Source organism: Cottoperca gobio, chromosome 1, assembly GCF_900634415.1.
Source record: "Cottoperca gobio chromosome 1, fCotGob3.1, whole genome shotgun sequence".
Classification (NCBI taxonomy): domain Eukaryota; kingdom Metazoa; phylum Chordata; class Actinopteri; order Perciformes; family Bovichtidae; genus Cottoperca; species Cottoperca gobio.
The window spans coordinates 13,570,947-13,586,346 of NC_041355.1; the positions used below are offsets into that span (position 1 = coordinate 13,570,947).

Here is a 15,400-nt window from a genome sequence, read left to right on the forward strand (position 1 = left end):
ACACAAGAGCTACCTCAGGTACTTATATTTTCCTCAAGAGTGGAGAAACTATTCAAGGAATGAATGATCTTACTCTGTTCATTTTAATTACGGCTTTATCGCCCCATGACTAAGGACATGTACCACCGAGTAATGGTTTTGTCATATCCTTGTATGAGATGCTCTGAGTGAGTTTATTCTCAGGTTTATCTGTGAAATCCAATCACTATGCAAAAGGCATCTCACACATTTCACTGTCAAGGAAACGGGTATCTGATTCTCACATCCTGGTGGCCTTGTTTGCCTCGAAACTTCTTTATCTGATCCCATGCACAGAAAAGATTGCATACTACGTCTGTGACACGCAACAAACACACCCCAGCTAATCCCAGCTAACCTTTTCCTGTGCACTCACTGCTGAGGCTGCCACATTATTCATCTGTGTGAGAGAGTGGTAAGCTAATAGGCTCTGGACAGCGTCGTCAGGATAAACAGTCTCTGAGTTGTTTGTACACTTGAGTGTGTGTATGTGTGTGTGTGGCCTCCAGCAAGAACAGGAGGAGGGATATCATTTTGCAGCCTTCTCCCTGTGCTGTACAGTTTGTCTGCCTGCTGCTGTCCAGGTTTGTTATCGTCTGCCGCTGTGTTTGGTTGTTGAACAGGGACGTACACAGGAGCCACATGTGCAGGTCACACTATCTTTTTCGTGAGCTCTAACATCCACTCCACTTGTGGCTTAATCCAGCAACAAAACCTGAGATGAATAATCAACGAGGAGCATTATGACTTTTTAATAAATTAGCATTTGTAGCTGCATTTGTGTAGGCGAACATTACAACATGTTATTACATAGGTTCAATGTCAACTTGATTTATTTCCAGCTTTAAGGCTGCTTGAACACATCAGCGACTGTATCTCAAGAGATTTAGCCTCATGTTGGTACTCAGCTGGTTTATTTTTCCTTTGGAAATACCTCAGATGCTCTCTCCGTTCCGGTGCCTGACAGAAGTGAAACCTTTCCTCAAAATGTATTTGAATTTGTTAGGTTAATGATGTTTCTCTAGTGGTGACTGGTTGTTTGATTAGGGTACAATCTATGAATGATGTAGGTCTCTTAGTCGAAGTACAAAATAAGGGAAACATGTAGGTCTACAACTATCCAGCTAACAATTGTTTTCGGTTTCAATTAATCTGCTGAATATTTTCTCAATCAAGCGATCAATCGTTTGGTTCATGAAATGTCCCAGAGCCGAAGTTGACGTCTTCAAATGTCTTGTTTTGTGGGACTAACTGCTCTAAATACGAAGCGTCTGAGTTGGATGATTCTGCTATTTTTCCTTATCTACAAAACATTTCCTGCCTGTGCTAAATCGCAGCACCATCCAAACAAAAGGTTGTCAAAGTCGGGTTTATCTGTTTAAAGATTGATTTACAAACAAAATATTGTCCCTCTAAAGCCTTCAGTGTCGTGTCATGTCCTGTCCTGGCTCTTGCCTATTTTGCTGGCTGACTTGCCTGTTGACTGTGCAAAGTACTTCATCTTCTTTGCTGACACATGGAAACATGGAGCAACCTGATGACCTGCTGCTGCGGTTCAATCTCACTACGACTGCAGCTGCTTCACAGCTCTCCTCTCTCTCCTCTATTGTTCACTGCAGGCTGCAGATTTGTAATTGGATCGGTGCAGCCCTGCAGATTTTGGTCATGATATCATTTTGAGACTGGATTTACAAATCCAACATGCAAATTATGTTCAAATAATGATACATAAATATGCATAGGGCCATTATAAATGCTGTAAAGGATATCTGAGCTTCTAAGATCTACTCTGAATATTACCTTTCTTTCTATTCAATCAATAGCTGATGTGTTGCCTTGCTCAACGTTGTTTCCTTAGGCAGAGGTGGAAGGAGCACTCCAGAATACTCCATAGATCCTAAATTTAAGTAAAACAGTGTAAACATAATCCAATTACAAGTAAAAGTCATGCATTCAAAATCGTACTTTTGTGTAAGAACAGAAGTATTATCCGTGCTTGTTCCTCAGAGTGATATATGTTTGAATATTAGATTGTTATGATACATTAATGCATTGCTCACTGCTACTATTTACAGTAAGTATTTACAGTAAGGTAGTTCACAGCCTAAAGGTCACAAGATAAACCTGAGGGATCATGATGGTTAAGTGGAGATGAAAGAAGAAAAAAACCAACAGATTATGAAATGTATTTTTATGTATAATCTTCATCTGAAATGTAACTAAAGCTATCAGATAAATGTGGTGGAGTAAAAAGTACAACATTTCCCTCTGAAATGTAGTAAGAGTACAAGCATAAAGTGGCATGAAATGGATATACTCAAGTAAAGAACAAGTACCTCAAAAGTATAGTACTTGAATAAATGTATTAAGTTACATTCCACCACCGTCGTGAGGTAAGATAAGTGGTTATTTCTAAACTTTGTGCATTAATATAATGCGTATAGCTTTAATTACCATCATATCCGTGAATTATGAGGTGGTCAGGACAAACATGCCGCTTCGCTGTACAAAAAGTCGGAGCATTTCATTAGCGAAGTCAAGGTATTGTTTAAAATGAACATGAGGAAATGATTTACCGCAGGGTGAATCTGTGGTATGATTAACAACACAGACGTGTTACTGAGTGAGAGACAGGTATTTTGAAACCTGTATTGTCACACCGGGCTGTTGATGAGGCTTCCTTTGCACAATCGACCTGTGACGTGTCCTGTCAGCTAATGGGCCCTCAATGAGCCTGATCTTTGGATTAAACAAGTTGGAGGTTCTTCTCATTTCCCCAGGAGGCTTGAGGTATTTATGAAATACAAGAAAACAAGCAAAACATTCAAATGAATCTAATTTCTGAGATGTTTGTGGATTTGTAGTGTTTGTTTCCCCCTCTCACAGCCATTTATAATGCATGTAGATGTTTGTAATCAGAATGGGTGATTAAAAAGCAGCTCAGCTACTGATCAGCGTTTGTGACGGCGCTGCTGGGAAAGTGTGAAATTAAAAGATAATATAATGAATGCAGCAGGAAAACTAACAAATCTTTGCTTTCGCATCACATGAACGTGCCTGTGGTAACACCCGGTTTGTAGCCATTATCCTCCATGACACACTCATGTAATCCAGTTTTGAGATTAGCGCATCGTTAGTAGATGTTGCAGTCTGTTTAATCATGCATTTTTTAGATTTTAAATATTAAATAATCTGAGCAGTATTAGTACTAATGCACTGACCATTCAGTCGTGGAAAAGAGCAAATTAGTCGCCTGCACCTGAAAGTGATTGATGGGTTTTGGGGATGGCTATTTCTAGCCAATTTCCTCTCACAGTGGCACTCGGGGGAACCGAATCATCTGGAGAGGGATACTAACTAAATTTGGAGCAGGAAAGCATTAGTCATATTATGTAAACGTGGACGGTAGATTTAGGGAACCGAGTCTGGAAAACGTTTGTCGTCATTGTAGCTTCGATTGCCCCAAATGTGTCTCCTCCTCATTCAGGCTTAATGTCATAGTCATTGAACAAATCCCAGAAATCATTTGTTGCACGGCACAAACGTAAAAGAGTTACCAATTATAATCTCAATAATCTATACAGCGCAGTCTGTACATGAGGGCTGTTTGGAGAACAGGCTGTTGTTACTGTAATGATGATGCTGGAAGGCTGATGGGTTCTTAAATAGACTTTCCCAGTACACAGAGACATGAACACAAACCATTGCATCGATTTTGACCCTTATTTTTTATTTTTTTTAACTGTCCATCGTAAACTCAACATTGTTGTATGAGTGCAATGCTAAATAGTCTTTTAAGTGAAAATACCAAATTATTAGCAGCATAATACTTATTGTGAAGAATTGGCAGATTTGTTACATTAATGTTGTAGTAGGTCATGGTGAGGCTAATTTGAACTGTACCATACTCATATAGTGTGGGGTCTGTTTAGTTTGTAACCAAGCATCATCATTTTATAAACTGATCATATCATTTATATGTAAAATCTTTATATGAAAAGTAAAAATGATAATATTTCCCTCTGAAATGTAGTTAAGTATAGGTTTAAAGTAGCATAAAATGAAATTACTCACGTAAAGTACCTCAAAATTGTGTTCCCTATAAGTGCAGTACTTGAATAAGTTACTTTCCATCCCATCATGCAGATGCGGTAAGGTCATTTAAAAGCCTGCTTTTATCATACACAAATGGATTGGAAACTACTTATCACACCATGGCTGTCGTGCACTTTATGTGGAGTGTGTTTAACTTGTCAATATGTCTGCATCAGTGCATCAAAGACCTAATTCCATGTATCGGTTTTAGCTAATCGAGTCATCCTGATTCCAGTTATGGCTTTCACAAACACTGAAGGAGCTTTGAGCAGCAATATCAGTCAAAAACACATCCGTCCTTTACAATGAGACGCTTTAAGCTACGTGGAGTCACAAGGACAGTGGGTCCAGTAGATGAATAGCGTGGAAATGAACAGTCCACGTGTCAGTAACCAAACATGAGATCATGAGCTGGAACAGCGAGGTTAGCAGCTACGGATTAACAAAGAGGTTGCCCTTAATGTCAGGGCTTGAAGGCCCCGAGGGTAAAACACACACACACATAGAAAGAGGGGGGGAGGAGAAGAGAGGGGGTGACACATCAGCGTGACCGGGATCCTGGGGAAAACCAGATGATTTGTCTGTTTTTCTTACATAAAATGCTGGATCAGGTTTTCCTGGAGTTTTGTTGGGCCTCTGGGGAAATAATTGACGCCTAAGAATGTCTGTGATAGCATGTAATATATTACTGTAGTGTATGCCTTTACTTATTTGGATGGAGCTGTTGGTGGGTGAAGAGATCAAAGGGGGTTCTTGGTCAACGTCGCCAAGACCAGATGGAGACCGTGCAAAGCTTATTTACACCGCTGAAAAGTATTTTGTAAATCAGACATATCCTGCTCAAGAGTTTGCATGCAAACCATGGATACAACATTCAAAACATGGAGGGGCAAAGGGGACATGGGTTCATGTAGGATAACTGGAGATTGTGTGTGTACGGGTGTCGGAAGCGGAAACAATAGTGCTGTCTGTTTCTGTAGACAGTCAGAGCTTGGGGTGGATGCGTTCAGGCGTAGACTTTACACAGTACCATAATTGTGCGTGGCGATATCAGTCAAGGAGAGAGCAAACAAACACTCAAAATACAACTATCACACAGCAGGACTCACACACACCCATCCATACATGGCAACACACACACACACTCACACACACACACACACACACATGTTTGAGGTGAAACTAAACATGGACACACAAACATAGAGACAAGTCAGTGCACAAACACAGTTACCTTTCATGTTACACACGCACACTAAACATGCTTGAAAACCTACATTTAAATGGATTACAATGAAAGCTCCTCCTCGACCCCCTTTCGTCTCACTGTCCTCTGCAGTTTCTCCCAAGTACTCGGTGACATTAGAGGGAGCCTGCTACAGAGCAACAGCCGAGCTAAATAAATAAAAAGCTGGCCTGTTTTGCCCTTCACATTGTGTGTGTGTGTGTGTGTGTGTGTGTGTGTGTGTGTGTGTGTGTGTGTGTGTGTGTGTGTGTGTGTGTGTGTGTGTGTGTGTGTGTGTGTGTGTGTGTGTGTGTGTGTGTGTGTGTGTGTGTGTGTGTGTGTGTGTGTGTGTGTGTGTGTGTGTGTGTGTGTGTGTGTGTGTGTGTGTGTGTGTGGCCCTGCATGACTCACACCTTTTACAGTGTGGTGGTCTGACAACAGTGACACAGCTGAATAGCACTGAAACCTCTCAAGCGTCTCTTCTTTTACATTTGCTGCTAATCGGCCGATGCTTAAGAGGTTTTCATGGCACTTTTGTAAATGCAGTTCATGTAGTGTAGTGGATTTTATATACCATTTGCAGGGTTTTGTTCTAGTTAAAAAAACAAATCTATTCTGCAATTTATATTCTGTAGTGTAGGGTTCAAACTCTGGAAGGCTTAATGTAATTTGGATGCCTGTGCTTGCTGAGAGAACCTGTGATTGTCAGTGGTCTGTGCAGGTAGCTAGCTTGAAAATTGACTCAGGGAACATTTAGCCATTACTTAAAACTCTGTCTTTTTTCTCCCAGGCCAAGTAGTACCACAAGCCAGCTCCATAAACAAAGTGACCAGTATGGAGGAGGCTTGTACGATTTTGATTTTAAAGTTAAAGCTAAGGTAGACAATTTATTTTAGAAGCATTTTTTTGTTATATGTGTTGAAATTCAATCAATAAATCAAATGCTCTGACAAAAAAAAGGAAATAGATCTGGTATCTGTGCAGGCCTGTAATAATCCTGTCTTATCATTTCATTTGGCCCACATGAAATGATTAGATGGCCTACCTGCCTGCGCACACTCTGCCCGTACACTCACAGCCGTCAGTACCACCATGTTTGTTGTTTGTAGCAGATGCATGACTGCCTGAGGCTCACCCATCTGTCAGATTATTTTAATTTTAGAAGAAAAGGCAGACTGACAAACTAAAACACTGCTATATCCTGGAAAAGCTGTTTTAACCTTTTATCTTATGTGTGTGGAATTACTTCGATATAAAAGGATGTTATTTCAAATTTGTCTTGTTTTGACCGAGCCCTTCTACAAATGTGGTTTTGTCTCATTGACTTGTTAAAGGCTCTTTTGATTGGGCTGCTTTCTGTGAATGAATGTCGTCCTTGTCTCTTCCTCATGCAGTGTTTTCCCTGTTCAGACTGTTATTATGCTCCTCTCCCTCTCCTCTCCATCTCATCTCCCTCTCCTCTCCCTCTCCTCTCCCTCTCCTCTCCCTCTCCTCTCTTCTCCATCTCCTCTCCCTCTCCCTCTCCCTCTCCTCTCCCTCCCCTCTCCTCTCCTCTTCTCTTCTCTTCTCTCCTCTCTCTTCTCTCCTCTCCTCTCTATCTCCTCTCTATCTCCTCTCCCTCTCCTCTCCTCCTCTCCTCTCCTCTCCTCTCCTCTTTATCTCCTCTCTATCTCCTCTCCTCTCCTCTCTATCTCCTCTCCCTCTCCTCTCACCTCCCCTCTATCTCCTCTCCCTCTCCTCTCCTCTCACCTCCCCTCTATCTCCTCTCCCTCTCCTCTCCTCTCACCTCCCCTCTATCTCTCTCTTCCTCTCACCTCTCCTCTCCTCTCACCTCTCCTCTCCTCTCACTCTCTCCTCTCCTCTCCTCTCCTCTCCTCTCCTCTCCTCTCTATCTCCTCTCCTCTCTATCTCCTCTCCCTTCCCTTCCCCTCCCTCTCCTCTCCTCTCCTCTCTTCTCTATCTCCTCTCTATCTCCCTCTCCCTCCCTCTCCTCTCCATCATCTCCTCTCTATCTCCTTTCCTCTCCTCTCTATCTCCTCTCCTCTCCTCTCCTCCTCTCCTCTCCTCTCACCTCTCCTCTCCTCTCCTCTCCTCTCCTCCCCTCTCCTCTCCTCTCATTCTCCTCTCCTCTCTATCTCCTCTCCCTCCCCTCTCCCTCCCCTCTCCCTCTCCTCTCTATCTCCTCTCCCTCTCCCTCCCCTCTCCTCTCCTCTCCTCTCCTCTCTATCTCCCTCTCCCTCCCCTCTCCTCTCCCTCCATCATCCCTCTCCCTCTCCTTTCTCCTCTCCTCTCTATCTCCTCTTCTTCCTCTCCTCTCACCTCCCCTCTCCCTCTCCTCTCCTCTCCTCTACATCCTCTCCTTCTATCTCCTTTCTATTTACTCTCTATCTCCTCTCTATCTCCTCTCCCTCTCCCTCCCCTCTTCTCCCCCTCTCCTCTCCATCATCTCCTCTCCCTCTCCTTTCCTCTCCTCTCTATCTCCTCTCCCTCTCCTCTCACCTCCCCTCTCCCTCTCCTCTCCTCTCCTCTCCTCTACATCCTCTCCTTTCTATCTCCTTTCTATCTCCTCTCTATCTCCTTTCTATCTCCTCTCTATCTCCTCTCCTCTCCATCCTCTCCCTCTCCCTCTCCTTTCTATCTCCTCTCTATCTCCTCTTTATCTCCTCTCCCTCTCCCTCCCCTCTTCCTCTCTCCTCTCCATCCTCTCCCTCTCCTCCTTCTATCCTCCTCTCCCTCTCCCTCTCCTCTCACCTCCCCTCTCCCTCTCCTCTCCTCTCCTCTACATCCTCTCCTTTCTATCTCCTTTCTATCTCCTCTCTATCTCCTCTCCCCTCCCCTCTCCCTCTCCTCTCCTCTCCTCTACATCCTCTCCTTTCTATTTACTCTCTATCAAAATCATCCTCGGATCCGTCGGGGCTGCCATCCTCTGCGCCTGGGGCTCCCTGCGGGGGGGCGGTGGGCGCTGGTTGGGGCATAGCTCCTCGGAATCTATCGTGCGCAATCTTTGGAGTACCTCACGGTGCAGGGGGGAATCCCACCGGACCCGATCGAAAAAATAACCTGCGATCCAAAGGTCTCCGGCTATCACTCGGGGGATCCCTGTCCGGAAGGAGAAGGGGGCTAATAAAAGTAAAGGCGATGAGATCAGCTCGGATCCGCTTGTACATACAAGATGCGTGTGATCTTCCTCTTTCGTCACATGACATCACGGCGATCTATACTTCATACCTCCTCGCCTCTCTCACTCTGTCCTCACTCCTAAGTCACACATAAGACAGTCTCGTTTGAGCGCCCTCTCCAGTGCTAACAACACCCATCACTCATCCCTCTCCCTCTCTCTCCTTATCAGCATCTACCTCCTCTTATCGAATATTCCTACTTCTCCTACCTCACTGACACTCTACACCGTCCGCCCTTGCCCTAAATCCTTCCAAAAAGCCTCCATCTTCCTTCATCCTTTCTATCATGCCAATTCAATATCCTCGCAACCTTCGCTGGTTTCCTAGGTCGTGCTTGTCTAGTGCGTGCGGCGTGCTCTGTGCGTCTCCTCTCCTTCGTCCCGTGCCCCATGTGTTCGGTCCTCTTCTCCTGTCCATAATAAATCCCATTTCTAGTCTCAAACCCAAGTCTCCACAATCCTATTCCAAATTGCACTGTTCTGTTAATCTCTCCCTTGGTTCTCTTCCTCACCTCCACCTCGTCCGAGCCACCATGGCGCGGACAAAACTGGTCGTAGTCCGTTCGGGCACCAAATACACCCCGGGGGGGGGGGGACCCTTCTCCTTCTACTCCGTCATCTATGTCTAATCGTGCTCGCTGTTCGTAAGCTATCATTGCACTCTCCACACGCGCCGATCTGGCCCCCATTCTGTCTGCTCCTCTCCTCTTCATTTCCTTGCCCCGGTTCTAATCCGCCTTCTCTCATGTACTATACTCCTACTACAGCGCCTCAATCATTTCTCCTCTTCAGCCTACCCTCCCCCATTTCGTCTCCTCTGTCCTTTTCCTCTCTCTTCGCGCTGTCCTCAAGAGTTCTCCCGCTCTCCACCCCTCCTCTACGTACCCCTTCGACTCGCATCTGGCTTTGTATGCGTCGTTCCTGCGTCATTTATTCTGCGGGCGTCCTCCATTCGGTCTTCCTCCCCTGTGCCTGCCTATCCGCTCTTCCACGGTCTCTTCCGTTGCGATCGCGCTTCTCCCCTCGTGTTTGGTCTTCTCGCCCCTCGTCACGTTGGCAGCTCACCATTCTTCGTGCCTCATTTCGCCCCGTAGATCGGCCACCTCCATTACTCTGGTCCTCTCTTCGCTCCACGCTCGATCCGCTAGGACCCCGCTCGGGTTCCTTTCTCCCAGCCGGTCGCCGCCCTGTCCGCCTCGGCACTGCTGCAGCTTTCCTTCCCCTCCCGTACGCAGCCGGCTCGCCCATCCCGCGTCGTGCGTCCCTCCCTCCTCTCCTCTCCCTCTCCTTCTCTCTCCTCTCTTCTCTCCTCTCTCCTCTCCCTCTCCCTCCCCTCTTCTCTCCTCTCCTCTCCATCCTCTCCCTCTCCCTCTCCTTTCTATCTCCTCTCCTCTCCTGCAGGCTATTTGTTCTGCTCTCCTTGTATGTTTCTCTCAACCTTCATGGTTGATTACATGGCTAAAATCAATTCTTCATTGCATTGTTTTTGACTTTTCTAATACATGAACTGTCCAATAATGTATTTGTCCATCAATGAACTGCACGGTTCTTCTTGTTTGCGACAGCACTACTGTTTGTGTATTTTCTGTGGCTGGGATTTCTCTGATCTGCATAAGTGTCAATACGGATTATTACAGAGTTGTTATTATTAGTTGGTCAGCTGCACCGTGTGTGTGTGTGTGACCTGAAGTAATTTCCTCAGGGTTCCCCCAGTAAAAGAGCTGCCATCCATAATGCAAATGAGGGAGAGGAGAGAGCTCCACATTTTGCTACATACTACAGAGCAGCAGCTTGGCCTTCTTGCTCATGTTCTCCACTGACCAATTGCAACTCCTCCTCAGCTGCCTCTCTGATTGCTATCTACAGCACAAACAGAAAGAAGCAGAGCGTGCGTGCGTGCGTGCGTGCGTGCGTGCGTGCGTGCGTGCGTGTGTGTGTGTGTGTGTGTGTGTAGTGTTTGTGTGTGTGTGTGTTGAATGAGTCTCTGTCCCTATTTCCAAAGAGGCTTTAGCTTCAGCTGCCGTATGCAGTACCACAGCAAAGCTCTGATATATTTGTTTCCCTCTTGCATGTGTGAGATCTTCACACTGTCCCCTAATACTAATTGTGTTTGCGTGCGTGGCGCGGGGAGATTGCATGTGCGTGCGTGCTGCGGTTTCTATTTATTTCTCCCCTCTCCTTTCTTCTGCTCTGTAGGTGTGTGCCAAGTGTAGGTGTGTCAGCTGCGAAGCCCCGCCCTTCGCAAAACGGAGCGAAAGAGAGAATGTGAATGTGCAAAGTAGACAGTGCAAACTGAAACGTGCACATAAATTAGATCAATAGCATAAATGTTTAGTGTATTTAATAAAAAAGCACCTGCCAATGTGAAAAGTGAGTTGTGAATAAAAAAAAAAATCTTTTTTTTTAATTCGAGAAATAACAAAAAACACCTTGAATTTCAGGCAGGGCGCTGCGCCAAGACAATGGTAGGGGCAACACTGCTGTGTTATGCATCACTGGGTGACCTTCCATCTAAGTGTGAGAACAGCTCAGCAGTGTGTCAGTCAGGATGATGTCATTACAGTGACTAAGAGCCGCTCCTTCAAAGCAGTTACTTGAGCCGGGGTGCTGAGGGGCATTATCGGCATCTTAATGTGGATTAGACTAGTATGATATGTTTACTTGTGTTAAGCCAAACATGACATCTCCGATCTTTAAGTGCACAAACTAAAAAATGAAAGGATTAGGATTTTTGTACATTATTACATTATTACAGGTCATTTAGCAGACGCTCTTATCCAGAGCAACTCAGGGTTAAGTACCTTGCTCAGGGTGCTACAATGGTGGCAGCCTGGTATTGAACTCCCGGCCTTCTAGTGTTTTGTTCGGAAGGCAAAAAGTTAAACTCATTACATTCCATTGAATAAAGAGAGTTTTGTATCATTACTAAATCTTTCAGTAATACGTAAGATTAAGTATTTTGGATCTCGAGAAGTTACATCCTAATCATTTTAACACAAAGAAAAGAAAGCTGTCCTTTTCTTTTAAAGAAAAGAAACCACCCTTCTTTTAGAGCTGAAACGATCAGTCAAAACAGTTTTAACAATCAAGTCCTTGTTCATTGATCAAGCAAAAATTAGCCTCATATGTGTGAGAGCTAAAGACATCACCTAAAGATCTGGTAATTAGGGATGGCCATTTGAGAGATGATACGATTTTAATAAATAAAATGATCTACTGATAAATCAATAATGAAAACTGTTGTTTGTCACTCTTATTATAAAGATACTACTTAACAAAGACGGTCATATCCTGCTGTGTAGCCGCAGGTTTTGACATATTTGTGATGTTAGTTTTTGTGACCACTGCTTTGATTTCATTTTCTTTCATTATCTGTGGTATGTCATTTTAATTGAGCTTTTTCTGCATCCATGACAGGTTCGAAGACCTCTGATCATCTTGGGTCCACGGCCAGCCACGTGGCCAATAAGGCGACAGCCAGGCTCACTGAGGAGGGAGACCAGCAGTGAGACTGGAAGACCCTCTTACCAAACCCACACTGCTTCACCCATCCCACTCCAACGCCCCTGCCATGTCTTTACCCAGCGGCAGCCCAGAGAGAGAGGGCTCGAGTGGGGCTCTTCCTCAGCTGGAGTGCCCTTCTTCCCCTCTTGGCATGGACCCAGACCCCCCATCAACAGGCAGCCCAGTGCTCAGTCCAGACTCATCTTCCCATGATGCATTGCTGTCAGCACCAGCAGCCTCCCCGGCAGACTCTGAGAACCTGAGTCCTGATGAACTGGAGCTGCTGGCCAAACTGGAGGAGCAGAACAGGTGAGATCGGCTTCCTCATCTAGCTTAACTATTGGAGTGGAAAACAAGACGTTTACATTTGTACAGTAGCAGGATCAAGCAGTTAATACTGAAGGAGTAGGTGTTAACTTTAGACTTTCCTAAATTACCATTTGCTAAACTCCTCTCTTTGTCTATTCTTAGCTTTGCAACCCAGGCTACGCACAGCAGGCTCGTCTAGCTTTGGATTTATCCACATGTTTAAGGGCTGTGTCTTTTTTTTCTCTCTTTTCACAAACACACAACAGCAAAGTGAAAGGAATGGATTAATCGGCTGTAATGTAAGATTAGAGCCGTATGTCCAGCTAATTAGCGTACTACATCTCAATTCAATTCAATTCAATAGGCTTTATTGGCATAACATTAGACATGTGTTGCCAAAGCACTGTGGCGGGCCATGCATTTTATTTTATCTATGGGAAACACAAAAACAGCCCCAGCCAACGATAGCCTAAGATAGCGTTACTTTTGCTAAATACAGAAGTTAGTCCTTTGGCTAATGGGGTTGTATTTGATGTTAGAATTGTTTCAGTTCATGGCGCTAACAGTTAGCTCAGTTAGCTTGCTAGTTACAGTTGTCCCTTCAGTGCTGTCAGCGAGAAAAGAGAAGCCTTTGTCTGCCTGAATATAAAGTCACAGACGTACTGTTGAGAGAAGTACTAACTAAAGTGATTTTGAGTTTTAAATCTGGACCGTTGAAGTAGATCAGCATATTTGATGAAGTTGTACTTCTCATCTCATTTTTGGGGTTGTACAGCTAAATTAATGTAATGTAAAGGGGGTAGGGCTTAGCGAAAGTCAGTTGTGACAAAAGTAATCCCTGTGTCCCCTCAGTGTAGTTGTACCCTGTAAGGTAGGGTGAATAAGCAACTTAAAACAAATGGGTCAACTTACCTGTGTGTTTACAGTTTGGCTTCAGCGGCTGAAGTGCAGAAAATAATGAGGGTTAAAGGTAGTGTTAAAACGGCAACTAATTAATGAGATGATCTAATGTGGGAGATAATTAGAACTTTATGACGGGGATAAAAAAGTACGATCTCTAGGGGACGTTTGTAAAATGTGGTAATCAGCAAGATAGACAGCTTTTCATCATCTTGAAATGTCAACAGTTTCACTCAGTAACATCAAAGTGTGTGAGTTGTAATCCCACACAGAACATCTTCTGTATCAAACGCACAATTACTTATTGTGAAGTGCATAACAACCACTGATATTACCGTCAATGAATTACCTTATTTAAAAATGCTCAGAATGCTAAGCTGAAGAAGGTAGTCCGTCTTTCACGAGCTTTTAAATAATCTTTCCAGGATTTTAAGAGCACATGAAAATATCAGAAACTGTTGTATCTTTGTGAGTCTTAAACTGATGCTGAAACTTAAGTCTAACCTTTGAGTATGAAAAGGTTAAGATTGAAAAAATGTGTTTCCCCGTATGACTGTAAGCAGATGGATTGAGTAGAAGTGAATTATGCAACAGGAGGTGCTTTAAGGCCGTTGCCGCTGTGATTACTGATTTAGTGTCATACTTTATTCTGCAGCTTTAGACCCACATCCCCTGGGGCTTGAAGCAGTGTCATTGTTTAGGCTGTGTAAGCACTCAGTCCAGTGCAAAGGGATTTAAATACAGCGGATAACCAAAAAATAGGTATGCAGGGTAGTGTTTTAGAAAAAACTGAATAGGTGAGGCTTATAGAAAATAAAATCCTCAAACCAGGCCTGGGCACTATATCAGTATTTATCTTCTTATATCTTTTCGTCTCGTAACATTTTACATTTAAGAAGAACAGAGGGACAAGGATTAGGCCATCAATTAAACAGAGAAATAAACAAAAGAGCATAAAGCGTCTGTTCCAATCAGAATCAGAGATCCTTTATTAGTCCCACGACGGGGAAGTTTACGTTGTTACAGCAAAAGAACAAGAAAGTAAAGTGGCGAGTACACAATAATTAAATAGAATAAAATAGAGTAAAAGTATAGTGAACATTGCACATTGCAGTGGTAATTGCAGAAGTTATAGAAAGTGAATATTGCACATGATAATTGCACAACAGTGGTGGAATCCCATTTCCTCCCGTGTTTGTCACATAGTATATATCATTATATCAATATATTTGTAATGCTATCACACATCCTGGATGTTATTATTATTATTATTACAGAAAAAAGGAGCCTCATACCGTACCGTACCGTACACTTCTCCCAGTCATCACATGTTTGAGCAGAACAAAGTGCAGGACATAGAATCAAGTGATTTAAAAGAATCAGACATTCAGGGTCAAACTGGGCCTGAACCTAACACCCTCCGGGTTAAGAGCAGTCTCTTTAATCTCCGCTTCCTGCTGCCCCAGACTCCGAGGAACACAAGGATACAAACCTGAAATATGCTTTTAAAGGCAATAACATTTAGAGAATTACGTTGATTTGCTTTCTTGCCGAGATCTAGATGAGCAGATCAATACAAATCGTTTAGATAGCTAGAGAAAAAAAGTGCACTATAATAATAATAATTATTATTATTATTATTATTGATATTATATATTTTTTTAATTTGTATTATTAGTAGTAATATTAGTGTTATTATTAGGTTATTTTAGCTTAGCATGAAGAAGGAAAGCAAAAAGGGAAACTAATTTGCTATTCCCAAAATGTTGAATTATTCCTTTTAACTTATTTGTGAGAAATGCAACAAAAGACACTTTCTGACGCAGAGTGTTGGAAAGGTGTCGCACAGATACTCCACCAACATCCTCTTTTACAATATGGACTCTCTGTACCGTATGTAGAACAAAGTATTACTGCATATGAGATATGGATTCTTTTCTACAATATTTAAAATTCAACTTTTCAACAAAAAAAAAAGATCCTCATATTCAAAGAACCTTTTTGTTTGTATGGTTGCTATCTGTTCCCATAAAGGCAGCATGTTCATTTTAAATGTTAAGATAGATTAAAAGATTAATAATAATAATAATAATAATAATAATAATAATAATAATAATAATAATAATAATAATAATAATAATAATAATAATAATAATAATAATAATGGGATC

General features: G+C 43.1%; 1 protein-coding gene across 2 annotated transcripts in view; it reads left to right on the top strand.

Moving 5' to 3' along the window:
* The window catches only part of evi5l (ecotropic viral integration site 5 like), a 38,993-nt gene that overhangs the window by 1,295 nt on the left and 22,298 nt on the right, over positions 1-15,400 (top strand). For both annotated transcript variants that reach the window (XM_029432452.1, XM_029432444.1), the window contains exon 2: positions 11,934-12,329. In XM_029432452.1, coding sequence (XP_029288312.1) covers positions 12,088-12,329 — 242 coding nt within the window. In that variant the 5' untranslated portion in view covers positions 11,934-12,087. The remainder of the gene's footprint in view (positions 1-11,933; positions 12,330-15,400) is intronic.